General features: G+C 43.3%; 1 protein-coding gene across 4 annotated transcripts in view; it reads left to right on the top strand.

Annotated features, from left to right (window-relative positions):
• Window positions 1-17,340, top strand: part of Mnd1 (meiotic nuclear divisions 1) — a 61,091-nt gene that overhangs the window by 3,206 nt on the left and 40,545 nt on the right. For 3 of the 4 annotated variants that reach the window (XM_055596595.1, XM_055596592.1, XM_055596594.1), the window contains exons 1-4: window positions 2,399-2,488; window positions 3,507-3,572; window positions 6,708-6,765; window positions 10,161-10,309. In XM_055596595.1, coding sequence (XP_055452570.1) covers window positions 2,438-2,488; window positions 3,507-3,572; window positions 6,708-6,765; window positions 10,161-10,309 — 324 coding nt within the window. In that variant the 5' untranslated portion in view covers window positions 2,399-2,437. Of the gene's footprint in view, window positions 1-2,398; window positions 2,489-3,506; window positions 3,573-6,707; window positions 6,766-10,160; window positions 10,310-17,340 lie in introns of those variants that run through there. The other variant, XM_055596593.1, reaches the window with a different exon arrangement.

Here is a 17,340-nt window from a genome sequence, read left to right as displayed (position 1 = left end):
AGCATGCTCTGCTTTCTCTCTGCAAGCAAGATGATGCCCACGGGCCTTCCTGCTGCTCAGATGCCCTGTGTTGTATGTTTAGGAGCGGTGTGGGTTTCTAGGCTTAAGCAGTTTAGCGTTTCAGAGGTGGTGGTTCTATTGGTTGTGGTCCTCGAGTTCAGAGCTATCTGTCTGCTGTGACTGACTTACCTGGCTTGCTAAGCCCTGAGCGGGCAAGGGACAGTGAGTAGTCTGGACTTCCTCGGTCTGCCGACAGAAATCAGCTTCTCTGTTTGGTGCAGCAAATGGTGCGATGTGTCCTGGGAACATACGCTCAGCCTGTAAGCTCAGCAGAGGGAGGCCTTTCTGGAGAGAATGCCTAAGCTAGACTTTGGGAGGCCTTTCAGAGTATCAAGTGTGCAAAGGAGAGATGTTGTAGGTAGAAGAATATATATATATATATTTACAAGGCACAGAAATGGTAGAATCCTTCCAGTAGAGAATTCTGGAAATAAATTTATAATTATTATTATGCAAATTGCATGGTTTTTAATCTTGTTTTGATGAAAAGTTGGGGATGGGGTGGGGAGCTACTCAAAATCGTAATTTGGGATCAGGTGATAGAGGGCCTTCTATATCCTGTTAGGGTGCTTTATACTTAGGAGGGTTGGGGCTATCAAAAGTTTTCAGCAAGGGAGCTGCCAGTCAGACCTGTTTCTATCATGGTGTGAAAGCTGAATTTCAAGAATGAGACAAAAGTGTGTTCAGGCAGCTGAACAGAGATTGTAGGAGACAGCCCGTGAATGCTTGGCTTGGCAGAGGTAATAGGGTGGACTAGGCAGGACTTACTAGGGAATAGCTCAGAACCAGTGCTGACAGTACTTGGTAATTGGTGAAGAGATGAAGGCATCTAGAATGACTGCCAGGCCTTTGGCATAGGTACAAAGTGTGTCTATGAGTCAAGATGAATAGCAGGTTTGGAGTGTGTAGGAGAGGAAGGATTCAGTTGGACACTCGAGTTTGAAGTCCGTCCAGCAGGCAGGTAGATACATGAGACGGAAGTTCAGGAGCATATTCAGGGCCAGATATAAAGATCTGTGGTCTCATTGCAGTGTTAATTAAAATTAAAGATGAGATGAAAGAAGCGGTTTGGGGAGAGGACTGGCTTGATAGGGGATCCCTGGGAGACTGCTGTGTTCAAGAGAGAAAGCAAGGGGGAAAAAAGAAAAATGTGAACTTGAGGCTGCTTTCTAATACACATCCTCATCAAAAACACTACATAGGCTCATTGCTGTGGAGATGAGTTAGCTTCTAATGTTGCCAAAAGAAATACAGAACACCATTCCAAGACCCTGTTCTTAAGTGTTGGAGACTGGTGCTTCCTGGTAGAGTTTTTGCTTAGACAGAACCAGTTTTTATCTTGCTGTATCTTAAGAAGTCTAGTTTGTCATGATCTGTTGTGTAGCAGTTTTCTCAAGGTTAAAGCTTTCCACCTTGGAGAACTCTTTAAGAAGCAGAGTGTGGGAAGGGAAGCAGAAACAGGTTTTAGGACAGGATATTTACATGGAGGTGAAGCAACAGGATGATCCAAGGCAGTGGTTCTCAGCTTTCCTCACGCCACAACTCTTTAACAAAGTTCCTCATGTTGTGGTGACCCCCACCATAAAATTATTTTTGTTGCTACTTCATAAATGTAATTTTGCTATGGCTATGAATCATAATGTAAATATATGTGTTTTCTGGTAGTCTTAGGTGACTCCATGAAAGGTTTGTTCAGCCCCTAAAGGGATCACAGCCTACAGTTTGAGAACCACTGATTTAAGGGGACATGAAATGCTCAATCCTGCAGGAACGCTCATTAATTAAGATGGGAAGTAAACAGCTCAAATAGCTGCAGGAAGTCCCTGAAATCGACCTAGGCCTGGTACGCCCATAGAGCATGTAAGCAATCCTGAAATCGACCTAGGCCCAGTATTCCCAGAGTGCATGTAAGCAATCTGACTACCAATCTGAGTCACTCTCAGACAAGCCCAGTGTAGCAGCCTGGAGAAACAAAGACCAGCCAAGCTGCCCAGGAGGCTCCCACTAGCTGAGCCACTGGGAGAGGCCACAGGGTGCTCATTGTGCTCCAGGTTTCTGGCTTTCTGAGCTGTCACACGTGCTGTGGGGCTTTGGGGATGCACCCGTCTCTGTCATTTCTGCCCCGTCCGTCCTTTCCCGTATTCCCTAAGTAACCCTGACAGCACTCACCAATTCACCAGAGTGGGCTTGGTGATAGACGTGCTCCGGTCTGTCGCCGGTTCTCTTTGATTGTTCCTATCTCCAGGGAGAGCATCACACATGACTGAGTGCAGTTTTTGAGAAGGGTGCAGAACACCTAAGTGTTGGTGCGATGGCTCAGTGGGTAACAATGCTGACTGCCCAGCCTGACTACCTGAGTTCAGCCCTTGGAGCCCACATGTGGAAGCTTTTCCTGTGGCCACTTCACAGCTCCATAGCGTCCCGACTGGTAAATAATGCGTGTTGGTGTGGAGTGCCAGACCACAGAGGGTGGTGTTTCTCACATTGTCGCCATTTTTCTTGCAATTTTTGCATGAAAGAAATTTGTCTCTTCTCTTTCTTTATTTGAATGTAAGTTGCTATGTAATATATATTATATATGGCAACTACTGAGCCATCTCTCCAGCCCTGCTGCCGCCACTTCACACTCAAATTTAACTCTAAGCTTGCCGTGCCTCAGTTTTAAAGTTGCTCAGCACGTGTTCGTTGTCTTGGTGAGATCCACGCTCTTCCCAGTCAGCCTCTGGTGATCGGAGCCAGACACCCATTTGAAACTCTGCACTGCCTGCTCCCTCTTCGCAGCCCGGGGGCAGCTCTTCATGGCTTGCCTTGTGTCTGAAACACTGGGCCTGTACATTTGAGCTGCACCCTCCCTGCATCCCGGCTTGACCGAGTCCTCTCCATCTCCAGCCTTCTAGAGTAACACACCTACCTTGCCAAGTGGGATTAGTTCATTCTTCTGGGTATTTCTGCAACAATTTGTGCTTGTAGCTGTTATAAGTGGCTGTCTGTTTTCTTTCAAAAGGCAAGCCTTTTGAAAAGTAATACAGTGGCTTGTCATTGGTTCACTTTCTAAATATTAAATTTCTACAAAGGGTATGGTAGCACATGCCTTTAATCCCAGCACTGGGAGGCAGAGGCAGGTGACTTTCTGAGTTCAAAGACAGCCTGGTCTACAGAGGAGTTCCAGGGCAGCCAGGGCTACACAGAGAAAGCCTGTCTTCAAAAACCGAAAAATAAATAAAAATAAATTTCCACAAAATGCTATCTCAGCTACTGTTTGTATAGGAAATTGGCAGTTCCTACTTGAAGAGTTGGCATTTAGTCGTTAAAGTGAGTCTTTACGCCAGACTTGGAGAGTGACAAGCCTGTTGACATTAGTTTTAAGATATTGTTTAATGCCAAATTGCTGTGAAATGCTTTTTTTAAAACTGCTGCTTTTTGTTGTCTTTTATTTTATGCTTTAGTCAAAGAAAAAAGGACTGAGCGCAGAAGAAAAGAGAACCCGTATGATGGAGCTATTTTTTGAGACAGTAAGTTATTCCCCTAATGTTAGTGTCTTGTGCGATTTTCACATTACATATATTCTCAGGGTATGTTGTGTATCTTGCTGCTGTGTGACTCAGGGTTAACGGTCTCGTCTTGTTAGAGAGCAATACTGCCTTGATTCTTGAGGGACAGGTAAACACCTGCAAAAGTTTTTGGCTCTTCTGAGCCGTGGAACAGGAATGAGCCAAGCTTCTCACTCATAGCCTTATATCCTACAGACTGATAGCAGAGTTCCCTTTTGAGTCATGCATTTCATGGTGACAGCTTTCTCTCAGAAATAACTGTAATAGTTCGCTGAGTGCTGTCTGGATGCCGGCTGTGCCCAGGCATGTATGTAGGACTCCGGTACAGTCCTGTGAGGTCAGTCTTGGGGCCATCGGCTACCGCTGAGGACTCCTGAGACAGTGCCTAAAGAGCCTCCCCAGTATCTCAGAAGACAGGAGTAGACATTAGTGGGGTTTAAACAAGAAGGGTCACCTGGTTTAGTCGGGATCACAAAACCCTGCTTCTCTGTGTTTACGCACATGTCTACAGCATAGCATTTATGATGATACCCTCCATTTATTCCAGATGTCTGCGTCAGTCACTAGGAGGAAGTCAAGTTTCTGATTCATAAGTCAGAGTACAATTCCAGGCCCTAGACGCTGCTTTATTTACCATGTTCTGTCTGTGGCTTTCTTTCATAAAGAAACAAGTCTAAACAGGCCTTTTATTTCCCCCCACCCCACCCCTCTCCAGTTCTTCTTGTGCCTCAGGAGGGCCTTTAGCCCACTGGCTATTTTCATCCTGAGCAGATGAGACAAATGATAAAATAAAATTTTACCTTGCCCACATTTTTTTTTTTCATGTGACAATGCAGATGCTCAATAAAGCGGTCCAAGTGTTCTGAGGACTTTAGAAAGTCTAGGTCTAACCTTTATGGTTTTAGAGCCAGTGCAAGACTACCAGTCAGAAGATGAAGTTTGCGTTTCAGTTTTTTTCTTCAGCTGAGTTGAATTTTTTTTTTTTTTTCTGTGATCGTAGAACAAGAACAATTTTAATTTCTTCCAGGCAGTAGAAACCCAAGGAAAGTAGCCAGTGAAATGATTTTATCCTTTCAATATTAATTTTCTCAGATACCAAAGTTGACCATTTCTGGTTTAAAAATGTTTACCTTCTCCCTTGAGTGGCATTTTGACACTAAAGACTAACACTGAAGACTAGCCACCTAAAGATGCTCAATACTGGGTTTTTTTTTCTGCAGAGCCAATAATTAGTTCTATTAGTTGTTTCATTAAGTTCAGGTATTCCTTTTCAGTCTCTACATTATGATACAATATGTTGCCTTTTATTTAGTCTGTTAGTTTGGGGGATGGAATTGAAAAGTGTAACAGTGAACTTTGGAAACAGCGGAAAACATTGGGTCTGTTTTCTCCTGAGTAAGACAACATATCTGAGATCTAGAGTGATGCCAGGTGTTGGTGAGTATTAGACATCAGCCATTCAGCAATTCAGAACAAATCAATATTATAGTCCAAGGTGAAAAGCATGGATTCTGGAATTCAGTTTTTGGAATGTAGATTCTAATTCCATTGTTGACAAGTAAAACACCAGCAAATTCAAACATGGCTACTATACTGTCAGTTATAGAATGTGGCCCTTCTCAAAGACAGTGTCATGACTAAATGCTCACTATATGGTGTGAAGTAGAAAATGCAGACTCTGAAAAAATATTGCAGTATGATTCTGCACATTAATGGTAGGGTTATGTTTTATAGTCGGTTTTCTCAGTCACAGTGGTGAATGTGTAACACCACCATGCTGTCTCTAGTCATGGATGCTGGTTGTAGTCACGGATGCTGGGTAAGCACCGTGAACCCTCCTGTCTCTAGTCACGGGTGCTGGGTACGCACTGTGTACCATGCCGCTTCTAATCATGATAATACTTTGGAAATCTTCTCAAAACATTTGTAATGACGACAGCTCTCTTAGGCGTTATCTGTCTCCTCACTTTCTTAACATGTCTGTTTGGATGAGCAGAGGCCTTGAACTTTGTTGAGATGTAGTTTCCATTCAGAGACCTCTATCCTGTCACAGTGGGGGTGCTTCTAATTATTGAATGTTGTAGTCTTTCCAAACTGCCTCATGTTCCCTGGCTAAGAGCTTCTCACCACTTAACAAGAAAGAGCAGTCCGCAAGAGTGTTGTCGCCTGCCACCAGATGAAACACTATGGATTTTTTCCATACTGTTCTGCTCTGTATGTATTAAGTGTATATGTGTGTGTATGAGTTATTGAGACACAGCATGAGCTGGACAGTTTTCTGTCATGTGGAGTGAACGCTTCATAAAGCCTTAGATAAAAACCAACTGTGACAGTTGTCTGTAGCTTTTAGTTACAGCTGGTGAATCTGTGGAGCATGATACATACCAAGTAAAGCACTCTTCCCTCTTTCTCTTTCTTCTGGTTCTCTTTCTCTCTCATTTCCTTTTTTCTTCCCATATGATATGACCTAGTTACATTTCCCAGGCTGGCTTCACAATTCTGGGCCTAGGCAATCCTCCCATCACAAGCCTGTTTTTTTGTTTTTTGCTTTTTAAGATTTATTATGTCAAAAGTTTATGTGTAGGAGTGTTAGTCTTCATATATGTGTGTGTGTGTGTGTGTGTGTGTGTGTACCATGTGTGTGCCTGGTGCCCACAGATGCCAGAAGGGGACACCAGATGTCCTGAACTACCATGTGCATATTGGGAACTAAATTAGGGCCTCTGTAAGAGCAGTGCTTTTAACCACAGAGCCATCTCTCCAGACCCCTGATTTTGGTTTCCTTGACATGAGAGTGTCAGAGCATCATTATCTGACGGCACAGGTTTCCTGCTTGGCTGAGAAGACGGTCCCTGTTTTTGCTGTTCCAGCCATGAAGAGACCACTGTGCCCCTGTGGCAGTATGTCTGTCTTCTGTGCCACGGATGGCACTGAATGAGACACATGGTTTCTTCTAGTTCTGAGATGCTCAGCTCTAGGACATTATTATTTGTAGACATAACTGTTTGATGATGTTTTAGGAACGTGACTGTGGTAAATTAAATACACAGTAGAAAGTAATTATGTGTTTTCTTCTTTTTAAACCCTTTTATCTAGAAAGATGTATTCCAACTAAGAGACCTGGAGAAGCTTGCTCCCAGAGAGAAAGGCATCAGTAAGTATTAAAGAGTCTTGGGTAGCGAGACTTGGATACCCTGGACTCCGTCTTTTCTGCAGTGTTCTTTTCCTTTTTGGACAATGCATGCATCTAGAAATGAATATGTTTGTAAAAGCCCATCATTGCAGTTCCTGTGTTTGGACACTGCCCTGGAACATTGAAAGGGAATACACACATATGTTTACACACTCCTTTACCCATATGCACTCTTGTTTTATAGTTTATTTCAGAAGAAGTAAAGAGTGTTTCATTTATTTTGTAGCATTTGTCAAATGTGATTTGATATCCATACATTGTGTATTTGTTTCCTGAGGCCATATTAACAATTTACCGTGAATTTGATAGCTGAAAGAATTTATTTTCTCTCAGCCTTAGAGGCAGAAGGCTGCCATGATGGTGCAGGCACGGCTGGTCCCCAGGAGAGTGAAGGACCCTTTCTTTCCCTCCTAGGACCCACTGGCTGCCAGCACTGTATGCCTGGTCCCTTCTTGGCACCATCTCCCACCATCCTTCTTTTCTCTGTTCTTTCTCCCTTTTCTCTATGACAAACATTGACCTTGGGCCGATTGTATACCCAGGGCGATTTCATCTTGAGATCTTTATTTTTAATTACATTTGTTTGTTAGTCAGACTTCCCTTGCTTTCATAGAGCACCTGACAGAACTTCAAAGAGGGATTCATTTTTGCTCAGTTTCAGAGGTTTCTATTCAGGAAAGACAGGTAGAACAGAGCAGCCCCCATCACTGAGCTAAGGAAGAAGAAAATTGTAATTTTTCTGTTCTCCAGTCACCACTGTAAGCATTTTGGTACATTTTGAAGGTTTTTTTTGGTCAGTGTATGTATGTAAAGACCTGTCGTTCTGACAGAGAATTACACTCCTTATGCAGTTCTGTGTGTGTGGCCGGGCAGTGAGTGTGCTGAGGAGTGACCCAGGGCTCACAGTCTGCCAGGCTGGTACGCTACAACTGAGCTGCACCCTAGCTGTGCACCTTCTTCTTAGAGCGTGTCATTTGCATGTGGATGCACTTGCTTTGGAAGCTGAGTTACATCATGTGACTACTGATCAAACCTGCCTAGTCGGTTACCTGTGGTTGACTGTCTAGGCCGGTGCTACTCAACCTGTGGGCCATGGGCCCTTTGGGGGCGAATGACCCTTTCACAGGGGTCACACGCCTGCATATCAGATGTTTACATTATGAGTCAGAACAGCAGCAAAGTTAAAGTTACGAAGTAGCAACAAAAATAACGTTATGGCTGGGGTCACCACAACATAAGTAATGATATGAAAGGATCGCAGCATATCGCAGCGTTAGGAAGGTCTGGAGCCACTGCGCACACTGCTGCTAACAATTTTGTGTAGCTGGCATGCTCTCTGCTCTGGATTGAGCTGTGCTCTTCCTTATTCAGGTGTTGAACCTCCAGCCCTTCTGGAAATCGGATCTTTGTCAGGGCATTGATTTAAAAGCTGAGTGCGGTGATACGTGTTTGCAGTCTCCGCACTTGGAAAATCATGAGTTTGAGTTAGCTTGAGCTGCATGGTAAGGGACTGTCACAGTCGAATGCCGAAACAAATGATCGTGTGAGGTTCTGAGAGGGGGACTCTGATCTTAGGAATGGGGGAGAGAGAGGGAGAGAGAGAAAGAGGCGGGTATCTTTGTGCATGTGTCCTGTGGAAAGGCCACCCATAATGACAACACAGGCTATGTGCAAAACAGGCAAAGTGTCCTCACCAATAACTGAGTTGGGTGCTGTCACATCCTGGTTGCCAGGACTATGGGAATGGGGAGTGAACACAGGGCCTCATCCCTCTTAAGCCAGTGCTGTCTGGTGGTTTACATACAGTTTACGTGCCTGTTCTATGAGGTTTGGTTATGGAACCTGAGCAAACCAAAAGTCTGTCCATCAATGTTTCTCCACTGTTCATGTTACTCATTAGACCATATCTGCACAAGTGAAATAGAAAGTAAAGGCTTATGTAGTTCTCAGAGTTTGAATATGTATTCTTAAATTATTTTCAGGGAAGGCTTGACCAGTTCCCAGGGCTTTGTCAGTGAGCTTCACCATGACTCTTTTTATTTTTAGAATCCTTTGACTTCCATTCCAGTTTGTACTTTTGAGTAGGGTTGAGTGTTTTGCACATTTGGTGTCAATTTTATATACTAGATCTTTAAATTTTAAGTAAATTTTATAGCTAGAGATCTGCTCTAGGAAAAATTTAAATGGACATTAAAATAGAGATAAAGTTTTTGGTACAAAGAAAAGTAAACATTCTAATAGATTCTGATTTTAAATCTTAACCCTAAATATTGGAACTGATTTACTTCTTTATTGTTTCATTTTTCACAACTTTTAGTTTTCTTAGCTGAAAGTAATACATGTTTATTTTGTGGGAAAAAAATAAGAAAGTAAAAATCACATTTTATCTGCCATCCAGACTACTGCTACATTGATGTAATTGTTTTTTTCATTCTTCTGTATTATACGTTCTATACAATGCACCATGTACTTACCCATATCATTACAATTGTTTTATAACATTGCATTGTGTTTTTTAAAATACAGTTATTGGGCTAGTTTCCAGTTGCCTTTGTTATTGATAAAAATGCATTGACAAATATGTATGTCCATCTTTCTGCTCTGTGGCTGAGTTTATACAAGTGAAATTTCTTCAAAAAGGAAAAGCATATATCTAAAGTTGTAGATACATACTGCTATATTTTACACCCATGTTGAGAATACTGGTTTCCTTAAATCCTTTCCTTTGTCTTTTAATGTCTTAATTTGGTGGCCTAGGAATTACACTGTTTGTTTTGTTTGTTTTCAGAGTGGGGTTGGAAAGGCTAGTGTGGACCTCAGCGATAGAGCACTTACCTAGCATGTTCAAAGCAGTGTCTAACCCTAGTACTACAAAAAACAAATAATAGTTGAAATATATGGACCGTCAGTACTTGTAGAAGCTTATTTATATTTAATTTAGCACACAAAGCAACAGGCGTCCTTGTGGTGCTGTAATAGGTACTCCATTTTGGTTGTCTTCCCTTTCCCTCACCCTCTCAGTCACCCTCAGAATCCTAAGCATGCTCCACCCCTGTCACTGTGTGCCTCCTTTCCTAAAGCCTCTTTTTCTTCTCTCACAGCCCTTTCCAGTTCCATGACCCTGCCCACTTCCACTTCACATGAGCACGTAAGGTCTGTGTGTAAGGAAGGGCACGTGGTGTTTGCCTTTCTGAGCCCGGTCACCTTGAGTTTTATGCAGTGTGGGTGCCTGTTGATACACTTGTTTCTTCTTAGCTCTGAGTTGTATATGCGTTGCAAGCATCCCTCCAGTAGCTTGCTCTCGAATTTCACTTAGGATGCAGCTTACCACAGAGTCTGTACACGTTTCTCCCCAGCTGCTATGTCGGTGAAAGAAGTCCTTCAAAGCTTGGTAGATGATGGGATGGTTGACTGCGAGAGGATTGGAACTTCAAACTACTATTGGGCTTTTCCGAGCAAAGCTCTTCATGCCCGGAAGCGCAAGCTGGAGGTGCTGAACTCTCAGGTACGTCACCATAGGTGTGCTTGGGACACAGTGTTTTTCTTAAGACTTTCCCATTCAGCAGTTTCCCTTCAACTTTACACACACGCTATTATTTGGGCTCAAAGCCTAAGGAAAAGTAACATCTTTTCCTCATAAGCAGTATGTCTAGGGGTGTAGCTCAGTGGTAGAGTGCTTCCCTAGCTTGCACAAGGCCCTGGGTTTCGCTCCTGAACACCTCAGACATCACAACATAAAACCGTAAAATGGCCTAGAATACCCCATCTTTCGCTTCCCTCTTAGAAAGGGCACATTTAGATCTGGTTTCTAAGAAACTTGAGGGGAAAGTGGAGAGAACTCTAATCTGTCTCCTTCCCACCCCAGCTCCCATAAGCCCCTGTTGCTGGTGTCATGTATGTTAGGGTTATCTGTGCAGAACAGCTGGTAAGCCAGTCCTGATATCTTGTTAGCCAGAGCCTGCTAGGTCCGGGGGCTCAGTGTCAGCTGTTTTTCTTTCATGTGTGTATGGGAAGGGTGTAGGTATTTGTGCCTGTGGTCATGTGTGTGCATGGACCTATGTGCAGAGATGTGTGTGCGCATGTGTGCATGTGTGTGTGTAGATGGGAGGACAACCTTTGGTGTCCTCAAGAATGCTGTCACCTCCTATCGAGATGGCAGTTATTGACTAGATTTCAGTAATTAAGCTAGACTGGCTGGCCCAGAGTCCCTGGCACCATCCTGGCTTCCCCGCACAGTGCCAGGCTCACAGGCGTGCACTGCCGTGCTTGGCATTACTTTCACATGGTTCTGTGGCTTGAGTCAGGCCCTTGTGCTTTGTTTTACTGTGAGCTTTTCTTTTATTGTTGTTGTTTTGCTTTTTGCTTTTTTGTTTGTTTTTGAGACAAGCTCTAATGTAGCTTAGGCAGCCACAAGCTTGCTTTGCACTTGCGGAGGACTTTGGACTCATGACTATTCTGCCTTCATCTCCCTAGTGTTGGGATTGTACGAGTGTGCTACCAACCTAGAGATTTGGGCAAATGGGTAGTGACATGTGTCCACAGTTACAGTGTCGGACACAGTACTTTCACTGCCTAAGACTCCGCCTTACTCTACTTATTCATCCTTCCAACCCTTCAGCTCCCAGGAACTGCTGGTCTTTCTCTTGTTAAGACAGGCTCTTTATGTAACCCAGGCTGCCTTCACGTTTCAGTCCTCTTCAGTCAGCTGCTCTTTTATGTCTGTATAGTTTTACTTTTTCAAACTTTTACATGACTGAAATCATACGTGATGGAGCCGTCATAGTTTGGCTTCTTGCACTTAACAAGATGCATTTGAGGTTCCACTGCATCTTTTGGGGCTTGATAGCTTGTAGTGCTCATTTTTAAACTTTTATTGGAGTTCCTTAAAGCCTCGCCCTTCCAGCTCCCCAACCCTAAGTAGGAGAGAGAAGCTTAGTGGGGAGAAGGGGCACAGACCCTTTTAATTCTTCTCCCGGCTCTTTAAAGTCAGTGGCTCTTTTAGGGCTGTATTGATTTCCGTCAACAGCACACACAGCCAGTGGTCTCCTCCAAGCCTCTGCACCCTGAAGTGTTTCTTTTTGTCTGTCTGCTCCAAACTTCTACACTGTCTGTCTCTGGTCTCTCCAAACTGCCACTTGCCACGTGCCAACACACTTTCTCTCTCTGGGCTGTCATAGTTACATCCTCAGAGCCCTAGACCACACCCCTCTTCGTGCTGCAAGAGGCAGGCCGTTACCAGCTGGCAAGGGCCACGCCCCACACAAGACAATTATCAGCTGTGGACAAACTAAAGCCTGACTAAAATCCCACACTTGGGATTAAAACAAAAATATTTGCATAACATAACTGAGTTTACAAAGAAACCAAAGCTTCCATTACAATAGCTCATTTTTTTCCTTACTGATGAATAAATTTTGCCACATTAAATATATCTTAATATATCCACTGAGCTACTGGACATCTTGGCTGCTTCCAGGTTTGGTGGTTATGAAAAAATCTGCTCTTACACCTTTGTATGCATGTTTTTGTGTAGTATATGCTTTCGATTTATGTGGGATCATCATTTCTGGATTGTATGAAGAGTGTGTTCTGTCTCTTAGAAATCACCCCGTGCCTTCCAGTGTAGATGTATTATTTTGAATTTCTGTCTACAGAGGCTGAGTGTTCTGTCACTGTGTGACGGCATGGGCCTTAGGTGATGTGAAGGTTGTCTTACCACTTTACGAACATACAGTGGTGTTTCCTTGTTTCTGCTTGCAGTGCCCTGATGCCTGGTATGCAGCATCTCCTGTGCTTGCATGCTACCTGTATGGGAGGCCGAGTAATTTATCTCAGTCTTTTCATCCATTTCTTCAGTGTTGACTTGTAAAATTCTTGCATGTTTTTATTTTTATTTTCTCTTGAATCCTGTCTGCTTCAGTGCAATGGTTGAAGGATTGTAGTTCTGAAAATGCTAAGATGGGCATTGCTATTTCCTGTTGTCTTTGTACTTTCTTTTGTTTGTGTGTTGGTTTCTCTGTGTAGCCCTGGCTGTCCTGGACTCACTTTGGAGACCTGGCTGGCCTTGAACTCACAGAGATCCTGCCTTTGCCTGCTGAGTGCTGGGATTGCAGGCGTGCGCCCCGCATCTTTGTACTTTGTGTCTGGAATTCTTTTTTGGCATATCTTCTGTTCTGTCATTTGATTAGGGAATCCTGCATGACAGCATCATTTTTGCTTCCATGGCACAGTCTGTACCTGTGAATCATGACCACTTAGCATTGCTTGAGACTGGTTCTTTGAAGCCGACTCCTTGTGTTGTATGCATGTGCTTAGGGTGTTAGCTGTTGGGCGGGTGCGATCTAAACACACCTACAGTTCTCAGAGATTTAACAAAATATCTGAAACGGCATTAGCTCTTAATGAACACAAACTCAGCTTAACAGTTGTTTATTTATTGAGATGGCAGAAATTAGAAGACGCACGTACAGTTACATTATCAACTTAAAATACAGTCATGCAGAGGGAGCCCTGGGTTGGCATGGACCTCTTTCCAGTACTTCTGAGCTTGGCTGTGTCCAGCTAATTCAGGTCTGTCCCTTCCTTTATCCTGCCAGACTTAAACATGTATGAAGATAAATACCCAGCTGTATTAGGGACATTCATCATTTTTTAAAACTTATTTGAAAATTAAAAAAAAAAAAATCTGATGTGTGTATGTATGCTCTGTGTGTGTACACGCATTCTTCAGCAAGTATCACAGGAGGATGTTGGGTGTCCTCTGTTTCTTTCTACTTTGGTCCCTTGAGACTTGAGCATCTTACTGAACCAGAAGCTTGCTGGGTTTGGCTGAGCTGGCAGGCCACAGTGATGTTCCTGTGTGCTCCCTCCCCTAGGTTCACAGGTATGTGTGGCCACATAGGTATGCCTGGCTTTTTATGTGGCACTAGGGAATCTGAATCCAGGTCCTGATGGGCCATAGCAAATGCTCTTAGCACCGAGTCGCCTCCTCAGCCCACACATGGAGTGTTTCTTCAGCTTTGTTGCAGAAGGCAGTTACTGCAGTGTCCTGGTGTTACAGTACCCACTTCTGCTGCTGCTTTCTTAGCTCCTTTGTTCCTTTTTGATGTCCTGCTTTTTCATGAGCAGAGTGGGAATGACAGAGCTTGCCTGCCTCTGTCTCCTGAGTGCTGGGAGTAAGTGTTTCCCTGCCACCGCCTGGCTTAGGCTGTGGCCACACTTTGGAGGTATGTTTGTTGAATGTTTAGCCCTTCTTAAAAGAGATGGAAGTGAAGGTTTTTAGCTGTAAAGTTACATGGTGAAAGGTACCTTTCTGATGACAGTATGCAGAATGGACCAACAGATGAGGCTAGAATCAACAATCATGACTTGGGGGTTATTGTAGTTACATGGTAAAGAAATAGGGTTACCATAAGAAAAAGAAGCTACTCATACTCACTGCAGTAGCTAACAGGAAAAGAAAAAGGAAAACGGGTCGTAGGCCTGCATTCCCAGCATATGGAAGTGTGAGGCCAGAGGGGAACTGCTGCTCTGGCTCTCCCTTCTCTTACACACTTATGTGTGTACATATGTGAGCGCAGTAGTGGGCTGTGCAGTGGCAATTATTACTTGGACATGAAAACACTTGTTCCTTAGCTGCCAGAGTCCTGTGGGAAGCTGTAACCTTAGGAGGAAGAGACTTTGAAGGTCGTGTGAGTTCCGGGTTCAGCCTCGTTCTCTGCTTTCTATCGTGCTATGGTGTGACAAGCCTCCGGCCACCATGAAGTGAGCAACTGTGCCACGCCTTCCCTACCACAGTGGACAGAAACCCACCAAACTGTGAGCCCATATTAGTCTTTCCTCCTAAAGTTGTGTCTGCTGGGTCTGTTACACAGCGTCAGGAAGACAGCTCATCCCGTGGTGCAGCCGCTGTAGAAGCCGTATGTTAGTTCCTCAGACACCACAGAGAATATGTATGTGACTGAGCAAGTGCATCTGTTGGTTGTAGCCAAAGACTTGAAAATATCATAGTGAACACGGTAATCCGTGGTTAGAGCAGAATTCTCACATGTGGCAGCTACCCACATGTCTCCCAAGGGAATATTGAAATTGGCTATTATTCATCTAGAAAGGAATAAATTCTGAGACACAATGCAGTATGGATGAACCCTGAGGATATGCTGAGTGAATAAGCCAGCTACAAAACAACACATGGTTTATGATCCTACATATCTACGGCAAAACTGCATCAGGAGTCAGGGAACAAACAGAAGAGGAAAGGCCTGGGCCCACAATGCTTTTGGAGGGTACTCAGTGACATCATTTCCTTCCATTAGGCCCCACCTATTACAGGTCCCCACCTTCAATCCAAACCTTTAGCACATGGCAAGGTCTAAACTATGACACATGGTTATTTTTTTAAACCTTACTGCATTTTCCTGTCTTGATTTTTGTTTCTTATCACTTTTGTGAATTTAGTTTTTCTTCATCTGTTCTTAGCCAGAGTCTCACACCTTCTCAGACTACCTGGCTCACAGGCACTTGTTCTTCTTGATGTGTGTATTATGGTCTCACCGCAAATGCAGTGTGTGCTTTGAGGTATGCTGTGGCTGTCCTGTAGTAAGCATGATCGACTCTGTCTTTACTAGTGAGGCTTGTACGCTGTTGAGGGAACAGTGCGTCCAAAACATGCTAATGTTCCTAGGTGATATGAGTGGAACACTAGCTTCAGAGTTCCTGGAAAAGTTTTGTCTTTATAAAGGGACATCTCTTTCCATCAATCTCTCTCTCTCTCTCTGACAATGACCATACGTAATTGCTAAACTAGAAGCATGAGGTTAGGTTGCATATCAGGAAAAGCCGAAAGATTAGATTGTAAGGAAGACTGAGGCCATGTTTTGAAGACGTGTTACAGGTATCTCATCAGTTTGGGAGATGTTTCCTTAGCAGTCTTTGAATTGTGTCAGTGTCTTTGGTGAGCATCTCAGGACCCTGTCATAAGACAGGTGGGAGGCAAAACCCCAGTCAATATATCTTCTGTTGCAACAAATGAGATGTGGCAGTCAGGACAGTGAAATAGACCAAATGTCAGTCAAAAGCTGACAGGGCACAGAATATCAATCAGTGTTTCCATCAGAGATGTGGCGTATCAAAGGGAGCCTCGTATATTTGTGGAAGGGAGAGTGGACTGTGGTGGGTACATGGATAAAAATAATGTGAGGCAGCAAGCAACAGTAACCATAGCTGAAACAGTATATTTCTGAGTGACCAGATGAAAGAAATGGCATAGAAAGCATGGTTCTTCTTTGATCATGTATATAGTTTAAATATTAAATATATATTTAATTATATATATGAGGAAAAATTATATGTGTGAAGAAGCATGAGGGTCGACTTGTTCCGGTCAGTGGGCTAAGCGAAAGATCTTAGGTCTCTGAAAGCATTTTGAGCTGTGCAAGTCTTAGACCACTTCACCTCTGGACTCCACATTGAGGAAATTAAGCCCTTATGTAAGTCTGGTTTTGTTCACTATTGTCACTTGTTTTTTAATATATTCTCAGTAAATAAGTTGCTTTGCCATCCTTTTGTAAGTCTGGGTAAGATCTGTTAGCTTTTACTGGCTAGAACAACAGTGTGACCTCACACAGTGTAGCTTCAGGGAGCAAACACTGACGCCATCCATTTCTCTGTGTCTGAACACGAGGCCTGCTTGAGTGAGTAGCTCTGGCTCAAGATCTTGTCTGAGGCTGCAGTACCCCTGATGCGGTCAAGGCTGCATTCTCACCGGGACGGCCACCTGGGAGAGGACAGTATAGCTTCGAAGCACACTCCTTCAGTTGCTGGCCTTAGGCTCTGCTGGCTCTTGGCCTGAGGACCTTACATCTTCACTTTAGCCAGAGGTTTCGCCTCAGTTCCTTACCTGTGGATCTTTCCAGACTGCAGCTTGCCACAGTCCTGGTGAGACTATTACTTAAGAAATGTAAATCCTGTGTAAACAATTATGTTTACAGAATAAGGACAAAAATTTAAAAGTACATTTCCAGTACATTTCCCCTGAACATTTTAAATCCCTAGCTGATTGAATCAGTGTGTGTGTGAAACCCATGGGGACAAGAGCCAATTCCAAAGAAATTCTCTTTTGGTTAAGACTTGCTTAGTATGTGCCACTTTGTGTTTATTTTTGTCTTTTCTGCTGACAGTGTGTTTCTTGTAAGGATATATAAATGGGTTTTGCATTTTTATGTAAGCTGACAATTTTTCTCTTTTAAATTAGTGTATTAGACCATTTATATTTAGTGTTAGGATCGGTGTGATTAAATTTGCTGTCATAATTGATTTTGTTGCTTGAGAACAAATAAACATTTTCTTCATTCAACAAATACCTTATTGAGTATTTGAACCTTGTAGGTGGTCAGTTCTGTCTGAATTGGGTGTACAGGTACTTATTATATATTTCTTGGCCAATGGTATAAGACAGAATTGCTTTACCTAAATGAAAATAGCCAAATGTAGTTTCTTATGCCATAATTCTAGACTTACCATAGTTCATAGTTTACC

This window comes from Psammomys obesus, unplaced genomic scaffold (assembly GCF_907164565.1).
Source record: "Psammomys obesus unplaced genomic scaffold, mPsaObe1.curated_primary_1811, whole genome shotgun sequence".
Lineage (NCBI taxonomy): Eukaryota > Metazoa > Chordata > Mammalia > Rodentia > Muridae > Psammomys > Psammomys obesus.
This window is presented reverse-complemented; position numbering and strand designations above follow the sequence as displayed.